The 12,285-nt window shown below is 46.0% G+C and overlaps 1 protein-coding gene across 5 annotated transcripts in view; it reads left to right on the plus strand.

Moving 5' to 3' along the window:
* The window catches only part of ATP8A2 (ATPase phospholipid transporting 8A2), a 543,049-nt gene that overhangs the window by 523,669 nt on the left and 7,095 nt on the right, over window positions 1-12,285 (plus strand). For all 5 annotated transcript variants that reach the window (XM_084768271.1, XM_084768273.1, XM_084768274.1 and 2 more), the window contains one exon: window positions 8,813-8,904. In XM_084768271.1, the coding sequence (XP_084624397.1) occupies window positions 8,813-8,904 (92 nt within the window). The remainder of the gene's footprint in view (window positions 1-8,812; window positions 8,905-12,285) is intronic.

Consider the following 12,285-nt stretch of genomic DNA (forward strand, 5'->3'; position numbering starts at 1 on the left):
TCCTCAGTGGGATGAACCGGAAGCAACTGTAGAGGCCTGGAGGTGGGAGTGACAGTTGTGTGGCTGTGGCAGAGTGGGGGAAGGGGAAAGAGCTTGAGAGGAAACTGGGGTGGGGGGGGTTGGGGGGGGAGAGAAGGGAGGCTTTGAAATAAGCAGTGTGCATGGTCCCATTTGCTGCTCCACAGTTGCAATCAAACCCTCAGCGTCTGCAGCTGAGTCTTCATGCCTAGCTTCCTGCTGCACCAGGGGGCTTTGTTTTGTCCTCTGCCCCGTTGTCAACTGCATACAACCTAGACTGTTCCTGGCCCCCTTCCACCTCGGCCTCCTTAACCTACCATACAGGCTGCTATGGCCTCGGCCCCCGGGGCCTCCTAATTTATCTGTTCCTAGCCGTCCCGTGACTCCAGCCTGACCTCCTGCAGGCTCACCCACTCTACCAAGGGGCTCGGCCTGATTCAGAGAAGCCTTGCTACCTCATTTAGGGTCATGGAATGAGAAAATGGTTTCCACATGTGCTGGAACTGTCACTCAAGTTCTCCTTTGCCTGCTTCGCTAGTGAGGCCGAAGCTCTCCCTCTGGTGAACCCAAAAGAGAGGGCTCACAAGAGAGGAGAGAGCCCCGCCCTCAGTGAACGTTGGCAAGGTAGCATTTCTTTGCAATGCTTCAAAACACACGAGGACAGAGAGACATGAATGAAACAGGAGCTTCATTTAAAACTGGACACGGATTTTTACTTTCCTTTGGAGATCATTGTAGATTCCCATGCAATCAAGGAATAATGCAGGATCACAGGTCCCTTTCCCATTTCCCCCCAGCGGTGACGTCATCCAAAGCCATAGTACAACATCGAACCAGGAAATCGCCATGGACATGGTGACCACCAGAATGGTCCCTCGTGTCGCCTCCTTTGCACCCACCAGCTGCTTGCCTCCCTGACACCAGGCGGCCATTGAGCTGTTCTCTAGTTTGACAGTGTTGTCACTTCTAGAGTAGTTAAGTACATAAATAGAATCACATAATATATTTCTTTCGTGTAGTAACACCCACACCCACACACATACCCCACAACACACAAGTTTTTAAAGATTCTCCCAGTCTGTTGATTACACCACAGTTTTTTCTCTTCATGGCTAAGTAGTATCCCATGATATTGATAATCACTCCTGGTTTAACTACCCACTCATGAAAGGACATGTCAGACCTTAGTTTGGGCCTGAGAAGGAATCAAACACTTATACACATTTCTTCCCAAAACTTTTGAGAGCAGTATCTCCTTTCCTATGGGGTAAAGATCCAGGAGTACAATACCTGTGTTTATGATAGCTACATATTTATTTTTTAAAGATTTATTTATTTTATATCGATTAGTGTTTTGTCTGACTATATTACGTGTACCTATGTGTCTGGTACCAGCAGAGGACAGAAGAGGGTGTCAGATCCTTTGGAACTGGGACTGTTGTGAGCTATAATAGAGATGCTCGTTACTGAACGTGGGCCCACTGCGAAAGTAACAGGGCTTTTAACCTCTGAGCCCCAGTAACATATATTTAATTTTTAGTATTTTGTTTATTGATGCTTCGCTTTGGGGACAGGGTCTCATTCTGTAACCCTGGCTTGCCTGGAACACACTGGGTTGACCAGATGGATCCTGAACTTACAGGACAGTTCTGCCTCTCCTCTAAGTGCTGGTGTTCTGGGGGTGCAGCACCACGTGGGGCTATCTCTCTATTTAGAAAAGCAGCCCTTTGAGTGTGGTGGAACACACGCCTTTAATCCCAGCACTGGGGAGGCAGAGGCAGGCAGGATCTCTGTGGGTTCGAGGCCAGCCTGGTCTACAAAGCAAGTCCAGGACAGCCAGGGCAACACAGAGAAACCCTGTCTCAAAAAGAAAGAAGGAAGGAAGAAAGGAAGGAAGGAAGAAAGAAAGAAAGAGAGAGAGAGAGAGAAAGAAAGAAAGAAAGAAAGAAAGAAAGAAAGAAAGAAAGAAAAAGAATGGCAGTCCTTTGTTTAGCTCATGATTCTGTGGGCTGACAATTTGGGCAGCACATTAGGCACAGCCATCTGATTAAGTTTTTTGAGGTGTAATGCAAACATAAACGCCATCATCTTAAGGCATTCTTCCACATGATTGTGTCATGTTTTGTTATAAATTGTTTTACAGTGAGGACATACCATCTTACACTTCTGGTAGTGGTGCAGCAATGACCCTTCCAGTCCTTGAAAGCAACCTCTGGTGCCATTTTGTAATTATTTGGTTATTGTGATGGGCGTTCACTGATGCCTTGTGAATTTGATTCACATTTCCCTGGCAGCCCAGTGATGCTGGGTGTCTGGTTGTATGCCAACCAGGTCGTACCCCTGTGGAGAGGTCTTTCATGCCTTTTGTTCCATTTTTTTTTTCATCTGAATTCTCTGATGTTATGGAGTCCTAAAACTTCTTAGTATAGTCTAGATACGGTCTCTGCATCAGTTATGTGGTCCACTAATTCTGTCTCTGCTCGGAGACCTGCCCTTAGAGCCTCATAGCAGAATATTCTCAGAAGAAAGTCATGAATTTCAATCACGTTATACTTTTGGTGACAGGCTGAAGAACCTTTTGCACCCTGTATTGCCCCCTATCTTTTTTTTCATCAAAGTTTTACGTTTTGCTTTACATACTTTATATACATTGCTGTGAGGTCTGTGATGCATGTTAAGTTAACCTTGTATCAGGGTCATGACTTCAGATTCCTCGTGGTGTTGTTTTTCTTCATTGACTGCGTGAACATGGTTTCGCCAGATCCACTTGTTGAGAGGGCTTTCTCTTCGCCGGATTCCTTCCGTGCGTTGTCAAAAGTGAAGTGCAGGACAGAGGTGCAGAGAGCTCCCCCATCGCATGTGAGGGTTTGGACAGGATCCCTGCCATGGTAAAAAGGAAGGGAAGACATACATGGGAAGGGCTTGGTGGGGGGGCTTGGGGGGCAGTTCTTGCTTCTAGGTTATTTTACTCTAGTCTGTCTATGTCCGTGTGCTTCTAAAACCCACAATGCCACCACATCTGGATAACTACAGAAACATCACACGGCAGTATTCTTTTCCAGAAGGATTTGTAACAGTTGATCATGCCTTCCCATATTTAGCATCATCTTTCTTGAATGTATTTTTATATATGTCATAACAGTATGGGCATGTATGCTTACATGTGTGTGAGCACGTACACATGTGTGGCCCAGAGCTGATGCTGTAAGCCTTCCTTCCCTAATCGTTCCACACCTTACTCACTGAGGCAGAGTCTCTGAGCTAAAACTCAGAGCTGGCTGCTACAGCTTGAGGCAGGGATCCTCCGACCCCACCTTCTGAGAGCTGCAATTGCAGTGGGGCCACCACACACCTGTACTTTATATTGCTGCAAACTCCAGCCCTCCACGTGCTGCTCATCCAGGAAGCACATTAGCCATCGAGCCAGCTCCCCAAACCCAAACCAGGATAGGATAACCTTACCTGGCCTACAAAAATGTTGCTGGCACTTTGATAGAAAGGACATTAAATCTTTACCATATCGCACTGAGGGGAGTTGACAGCTTCATGGCAGTCAGCTGTGATCCTTGCAAATGACAAATCTCTCCAAAGTCACTTAGGTCTTTTGTTGAGTGTCATAGTTTCAGCTCACAGCATCATAAAATACTTGTTAGCTTTGCATAGAAACATTTCAGATATTTCTTTGAGTGGTTTTAAGTTGTGTCTTTTTAACTCCAGAGTTCATATGTTCATCACTACATGCCAAGTTTTGTATTTTTGCTTATCTGTATCATGTGACTTTGCTGAAGTCACTTATTACTACTACAAGTATTCTGTTTGAATTCAGATATATATTTCCTAAAATTTTCTAGACGATCCTTCATCTACAGATGCAGACAATGCTGTTTTCTATATCCTAAACCCCATGGTTCTAATTTGCTTTTCTTATCTTATTGCACAGTCCAGAAATTCTAGCACCATGTTAAATAGGAATAGTGAGAGCAAACACCTTTACTATGCTCCCAATGGGGAACAGTTTTTTTCCACTGGGTATGATATTACCTGTGGGGACTTTTTTGTAGATGTTTTTCTGCCAAGTTAAAAAAGTTCCCATCTAATCTGCTATTTTTGTTTGTCTTAAAACCATAGATGGACACTGAATTTTATAAGATGCTTTGCCTATAAAAAACAAATAGTGTGATTTCCCCTACTCCATTATCCTGCTAACAAGGATACTTTGATTTATTTCTGTATATTGAGCCACCCTTGCATCTCCACTATAAAGTGGGTTATTAGAATTGCACTGTAATGCATCTGTTATGACTGTGAGTTGTATCTTAGAATCGCTTTTTAACTCTTTGCTTCGGGCACTTCATTATAGATACATAACTGTTTACACTTTGGTCATTTTGTCAATTTTAGTGATGCACAGAAACATTGCTTCCTTTTATATCCCTTCTTTATCTTTGTTTATAATGTTTTCTCACCATTCATTACATTGTGCATAATTTCTAAGCTTGTCCAGTATAACTTGGAGAACTGGAGAAGAAAAGAAAAACTCCTTCTTTGTGTGTTCTTCCTTCCATCTTTTGTCTCAATCCCCTCTTTCAGTATCTCCTTATTGTGTGTAGAAATGTCTTTAGTTACAAAGTCCCATTTTCTGTTCTTTCTCTTTGTTTCTAAGAGAAGTTCTCGCTGGCAGACAGTTCTTTGTTTGGTTGCTTGATTGGCTGGTTGATCTCCAGCAGGGAGGAGAAGTGTTCCTCTTCCTTTGGCCTCAGTAGTTTTTCATGAGAAACACATTAACATTCCAATTAGCGGTCCCTCAGATAAGATGCTGTCTCTCTGGCTGCTTTTGAGATCCTGCCTTTATCTTAGCCTTGATAAGCTGAATTAAGTCCTGGCGTGCATTTCCTCAGTTTTCCCCTCTCTTAGAATTTGCTTTGTAAGTTTAGCTTTCTCAACAAACTTGGGATTCATTTTAGCCATTATTTCTCCCAGCGGCCTCAACCCCAGATGCTCCATCCTGTCTGTGACTCTTGAGGAGAGAGGAATATTACATCCTTTGCCACCCCCGCCTCTTGTAGCTCTTTTGGTCTCTTTTATCTCTATTACTCAAACAGGGTGATTTTTACTATTCCATCTTCCTGCAGCCCATTGACTGTTTCTACTGCCCTACTATTTTTCTGTTAGCCCATCCACTAACGTTTTTATCTCAGTTATTACATTTCTTAGTTCTAAAATTCTTTTTATCTTTGGGCCAAAATTTTTTCCGTTGTATTAAGTTTACTCGTAATTGCTATTGAAGCATTTTTTTTTTCATAAGCACTTGAAAGTTCATTAGATAACTTCACTGTCCCTGTCATCTTGGTGATAAAAATCTGGTTTTATGGCCGCCTATCCTTGCCAGGGGATAGAGATAATGACCTTTGCCTGCTTCCTGGTTCTTTATTTGAGCCGAACTGACTCCCAGTGAGCTGAGGAAGGAAAGCCTCACACTGTGCTGGCTGGAGGTGGACATCCAGCTCCCTACAGGCATCCCCCTGTTCTCCACTGACATTTCAAGGACGAACATTGGCCGTCATGGCCGCCATTGGCCATCATGGAGAACTAACTACAGCTCTGTGTTTGCAGGAAGTGCTGCTGGACAGCCTCTTGTCGGTTCCTTCAGGGTGCAAGCCCGGGCTTCCTCTCAGTCATGGCTGGCATGGGTGGGAGAGAAGCACACATTTCTCTGGGGCGTCTGGCTGGGATAAAGCGGCTTCAGTTGGGAGGTTAGCATCGTGCTGTGCTGCACCTGGAGCTAGAGAGCTGAGGCTGAGCTCTTTATCTCTTCTTGTAAGCGGTTGGGATCACGAGCTCTTCGGCTCCAAGTCTGGGGTGTGAGGTCAATGGAAACCTGGGTTCCCGTGCTGTGGCTCCTCAAAGGCCTTCCTTCTTCACACCCCTGTCTCGGGCTCATTAGGTTTGTCTTACACCTGGTGTCCAGTGACAGCCAAGAACAGCCATCACACAAGGCAAGAGAGAGTGCCTTCCGAGTTGGGAGGTATCTGGCTCTGGCTGAAGGGAAGGGAACTATCCAGCCCCCTCCATTTTGTTTTTATTGCTGGTTTTGGGGTTTGGGGTGCTGGGAATGAGCTCAGGGCCCTGAGCCTATTAGGCTATCTCTGTACACCTGTGGGTTCAAGAATGCCCAGCAGCTAATTTAAAGATGATTCTCTAAAACTACTAGGATGTTTGGGATTTTGTGATGGCGTCTTCTGTGAATCTTATCAGCTGTGGGATCTACTGCAGGGAGATAAAAGCAGGCTGGCTGCCTTGCACTCCTGTGCTTTGGTGATTTCCAGTCTTGTGTTATTTTTTGGGGGGTGGGGGTGGGGGCAGGCGAACACTTCCAAGCAGACATGTGAACATGAGAATTTATTTTTCTCCAGTACAACCCTTCCCAGTGTGCCCCTCCCTCCTCAGACTGCTCATTTGCCAGGACAGAAACGTAACACCTCCTCTAAGGTATGTCAGCTTCTAAGATGGGCCCTTTGGTGAGGACTTGTCAGGGCTTCAACCTCAACGCCATTATTGGGGCGGCACCGAGACTTCACGTAGCTCATAGCTAGGCTGAGTTAGTGTTTACCTAACACCTTCCATACCAGCAGACCCCCAGCTAGCATACCCTCTGAGCCAGCACATGGGGTGGGGGTGGAATAATCAAAGGCAACACTTTATTTCAACACCCCCGGCACCTCTGGAGAAATGAGCTGTAAAGATGCCAGTGGTTTGGAGGATGTGAGGGAATTGGTGTTGAGTTGAGACCTACTCCTCTTTTTTTTTTTTTTTTTTTAAAGGACTTTTTCTGTTTTCAGTTGTGATAAAAATTTATATAACTTAGAAATTGTGATTTTGAAGTCTATGGGTCTGTGGCATTTGCATTAATAATATTATGAGTCCTTGCCAGTGTCTCAGAACATGTTCATCTCCCTAAAGGCAACCCAGCATGCTTTAAACACCCAGTCTTCCCTCCGCCTCATCTGCCCTGCCCTGCAGCTGCTGGCAGCCTCTGCTTGTAGTTTTCCGTCTGTCTCTACACATTTGCCGGCTCTGGACATTTCCTATTCTCATGCCCAGTCTTTGGGACTGGCTATGTTTTCAAAGTATGTCTCTGTGTGTAGTGTTGGATCATGGTTGAATTTATCTATGCCACAGATGCTATTCCTTTTAAGGGATAGGGCACATTTTGTTTAAGTATTCATCCTTCGGGTGATGGAAATTTGTTTTTCACCCTTGGAGGTCTGTGAATCATGGTGGTGTGGATGTTGGTAGGGTAGGGATCTTCTGCGTTCATTCTTGGTTCTTTTGGGTGTCTATCTAGGAGTGGGGTGTCTAGGTGATGTTGTTGATTCAGGCTAACCTCCTGAGGGTCAGTGGCTTTACCATCTTGCAGTCCCATCAGGGAGATGACAGGGTCCCAGTTTCTCCACACCTTCTCTGACTCTCATCCTTTTCTAGAAGCTTGTTCTGTGTGCTGTTTTCATAGCCATCCTCGTGGGCGCGAAATGGTGTCCTGTGGTGGTTCTGATTAGCATTGTCCCGCATGTACATGCTGAGCAGTGTGCATCTCCATCGTACAAAACCTCATGAAACCCCTTGTTCATGTTTCATTCTGGGTTGTTTGCCTTCTTGCTGTTCATCCTTAGGGGGTTGCCTGTGTGCTGTAGACACCAGGTCCGTGTCAGATACGACCGATTAGCAAAGGTTTCCTCCCACATGTTGCCTCTTGCTCCTCTGTAATGTCATTTGATATATTTTACATTTTTTAGATTTTCAGATTTTCATGTATGAGTGTTTGGCCTGCTTGTATGTGTGCCACAAATATGCATGGTGCCCAAGGCCAGAAGAGGAGGACATCAGATCCCTTGGAAATGCAGTGTGGATGATTACAAGCCATAATGTGACCTGGTATCTGGAATACATACAAAACCCATAAGGATGAATTGAATTGAATGAGTGAATTGAACCCTGGTCCTGTGCAAGAGCACCGGATGTGCTTAACCACTGGGCTGCCTCCCCAGCCCTACCTCTTTTTGGTTTTGTTTGGATTGCTAGACTATTTTGCGCAGGCTGGCCTCAAATTCCTGGGTAGAAGTGATACTCAGGTCTCAGCCTCTGAGTAGCTGGAAAAACAGGTGTGCAGCACTGTGCCCCGTTTAAAGGTTTTTAATTTTAATGAAGTCAATTCTATGTTATTTACACTTTGGGTACCTGAAGGGGCCGTGATCAGCACAAGTGCCCTCAAGCTTCAGGCTACGCTTGAGCTTTCTAAAATAGCTGCTCAGAGTTCCAGCTGCCCCCACCAAGGGCCACAGTGAGGGCTGTCGCCTCTGTTCCGGAGCCGCGGAACTAAACTAGAAACACCCATACTGCCGAAGTCTGCAGTATCTCCCTTGCCTTCCGTCTGGGTACTTGCGTGGACATCGACCTGTGGTGTGTGTCCAAATCTTGATCTCCTTTCTTTATAAGGATCAGGGCCCACTTGTATGTCATTTTACCCTCTGTTCAGGTCTGGTCTCCAAGCGCAATTTTATTCTGGGTTTGGGTTTCAACATGGAGAAAGAAGTAAAAGGAGGAAATAGGAAATAGAGATATACCTGCCTCATATGAAAGGGCATACATGTTGCCTGATGCCTCTGGGCGAGGAATAAATCAACCTTCTGGGCGCAGGAGGCCGCTCTGTGCTGTTCTTTCAGTCTGAAGCTACCTGGATCTCCCAGAGAAGTGGCGGGGTGACCTGGCGGTCCTGATCCTCTTTGCTCTCTTGCAGGATGAATGAGCGTGACCGTCTGATCAAGAGGCTCAGCAGGAAGACACCCCCAACCCTCTTCCGAGCAGGCTCCATCCAGCAGTGTGTCACCCGTAAGTGACTGTGGGTAGCAGTGGGTGGCGGACTGCAGGCTGAGTGGGGCAAGCCAGGCCAGGGATGGCTGCCGCAGCTGGTACAGGGAGAGCACTTTCTACAAGTTGAAGGTGGGTGCTTACAAAGCACACATATTAGTGGGCTGGTGGGCAGTTCAGTCGGGCTCTACCTGTCAACAGAGACTTTCTCGGTGGAGAGAGCAGAATGGTATTATGTCACCTGTGAGCAATGCCACTTCTTTTTCCCTATGTCCCTCTGCCCCCTGGGAGGGGCGTAGCGCATCCAGGAGGACACAAAATCAGAGGCTCAAACAGAGGGCACCCACATGCAACAGGCTGTGCTATGCTGAGGTTTCTAGGTCATCACCATGAGATCTAGGTCACAGCCACAGTCTCTGACCCAAGGTGGAGGTCAAGGCATGAGGATTGATGGGATCTTCCAAAGACAGCAGTCTGCAGGGGTCCCCTCTGGACTCACACTGCTGGTTCCTGTCCTGCCACTTTACCTTTCTGTGTCCACATCTGTAAAATGGAAACACTGTGAGAACCCAGACAGGATTATTGGAAAGGTAAAATGAGATCATTATATATATATATATATATAAAATCATACACAGACACATATATATACACATACGTGTGTGTGTGTGTGTGTGTCTAGAAGCATGTTTGACCTAAAGAGTTCAGTAAATGCTAGGTAATTATAGTTATTATTCAGTTAGCTGAGTAACTCTGGACAATGTGTATATTTCTCAAAGTGTCTCCTTTTTTCCTCTGGGAAAAGAAAATACAATTATATGCATCCTTGTACATTATCATATGAAGAACATAAAGCTTTGGGATGGATGCATTCACACTGTGGGCCACACTGCTTCCCTAATGAATGTCTCAGAGTAATCAAAGAAAGAACATGTGCAGCCAAAGAAGGAGACTGGGGCAAGAGGATCACAAGTCCAAAGCTGCTTGAGCTGCAAAGTGAGTTCAAGGCCAGCCTGGGCAACTCAGTGAGATCCTGTCTCAAAATAAAAAGTGAGATGAAGGCTGGAGACCGGGCTCGGTGGCAGACCTCTTACTTGGCCTAGGGTCATTCTTCAGTGTCAAAAGCAATTACCTGTCTTCACGTGTGTGCAGGGGGCAGCTATAACTGTCTTAACAATGACGTCATACTTTCCTAATACAAGAAATAGGACAGCTTCTAAAGTCACACTGCGTTTATAAACAGGCTTAGTGGAGGGCGGAAAGATGGCTCGGCAGTTAAGAACACTAGCTGCTCTTCCACAGGACCCAGCGCCAATACTTAGCACCCACACAGTGGCTTACAGTCATCTGTGACTCCAATCCCAGGCACTCTAATCCTCTTCTGGCCTATTCAGGCACACAGGGTGTGTAAACATATGTTTAGACAAATACTCATACACATAGAATAACGATAAATAAAATCTTTAAAAATTTAAACCCTTACTGGGGGCGGTGGCACACGCCTTTAATCCCGAGGTGGCAGAGGCAGGCGGACCTCTGTGAACCCAAGGCCAGCCTGGTCTACAAAGTGAGTCCAAGACAGCCAAGGCTACACAGAGAAACCGTGTCTCAAATTTAAAAAAAAATTTTTTAAACCCTTAATGAGTAGTACTAGAGCCTATTGAACAGCCTAGCATGCCCCTGCCATTCCCAACTAGACTTTCAAGTGCGCACAAGTCTGGGTCTAGGAAAGGCCCTGCTGTTTTCTGAGCCTTGAGTGTCCCCCTACAACTGTCCTGCTGTCACAGACCTTGGCCTCTCTGGAGACCTGAGAGACTCTGATCTTCAGTGCTTGGTTGTCACCATGGTTTGTACAAGGGACAAAACATTAATTAGTCATAACCTTTAGCAATGATTAGAATTAGGCTCAGTCATCATGAATCCTGTGCCTGTGTGAGGAGGGGGGGGATGGAGGGGAGAGGGGGGAGGGAGGGAGAGAAAAGGGGAAGAGGAAGGGGGGGGGAGATCAGAAGTCACATGCACAACTTGACTCTTGCCATGTGATGCCTTGTACTATCTTGGGACCCTGCCACAAGGTCATCACTAAATATGGTCTCTCGATCTTTAGCTTCCAAATCTGTGAGATGAAATAAACCTTGCTTTATAAGGCCCACAGCTTTGAAAGCTTCATTATACTAATAAATAGGCTAATACAGTTCTTAGGACCTGCCAGTGTGCATATCAATAGCTGAGGTCAGTATTTCTTGCACAGTCTAAATTTCCTCCCCAGCACCATGGTTTGCATCCTCTTGGAAACTCTCCTTTTATTAAGCTACTCTTAGCTTTAAATGAAGAGAACATAAGGATTTTATTCTAAAATCGGGGAGGAGGACTGACTTTGTCAGTTCCATCCCAACAAGACAAAACAACTAATAAATCAGCCACACACCACCCCCATCTGGAAGCAGGAGGCACGGAGGACCACAAGTGGGTCAGGCAATGCTTTCTCTTGGTCCCACCTCCCCTTCAGGACTTCCTGAAGATGAACAGAAGTGGGAAGTGCAGAGAGCTGGAGTCTCCCCTGACTCCCCATAGGGATGCAAATACCAGTTAAATGTCCCCCAACAAAATAAGCTAGAAAGAAATCCTGCTTCCTGGTCAGACTTGGGAGCTGCCCGGTGGAGCCAGTGAGTGACCCCAATGGCTTGTCTTTATACTGGAGCTCTGCAACCCTAACTCTCACCAGGGAAACCCTTACCTCTTAGAATAAATCTGTTAGTGCGCCCCTTCCTTCCTTTAGTTTTGCACTCAAGAGTGAACCAGCACTTTATGGCAGACAAGTTCTCTGCTGATGATCTGGAGTCCCAGCCCTCTCTCCTGACTTTCCATCTTCAGACAGGTTCTCAATCTGTTGCCCCATCTGGCCTTGAACTTGCCAACCTTCTGCCTCAAGAGGGGCATTTGGCTGTAATGGCATGGTCTGGTGCTTTGTAGTTGGTTGCTTACTATGTGGCTCCCTGAGGTCTACTTGCTGTCTTTTAGGAGCAGACTATCACACACCCCAATTGACGTTATGTAAGTTTGCCTCCAAATTATCCCTGATTGGCTGAATAAGTGCCTACAGCTAGGGCAGGCAAAAGTAAGGTAGACATGGCCAAGATTCAGGAATTGGAGGACAGAGGATCATGGGAGAGGAGATGGGCAGAGGGGAAACGAGACGGGTAGAGGAGAAGAGAGGAAGAATGGGACACCTCTATGGTTAGCTTCAAGAACCATGTGGCGGGAGGAATGGACGCTGAGGATCAGTGTGGCTGGAGAGAAGCAGCCCAGCTGGAAAGAATGTACAAGTATTTATATTATTTTGCATGGAAAGTAGCCCAGGTAGCAATGATTAGAGCAAATGGCATGGGAAGGGGTGGGGGG

Source organism: Acomys minous (assembly GCF_964271855.1).
Source record: "Acomys minous genome assembly, chromosome: 18".
Lineage (NCBI taxonomy): Eukaryota > Metazoa > Chordata > Mammalia > Rodentia > Muridae > Acomys > Acomys minous.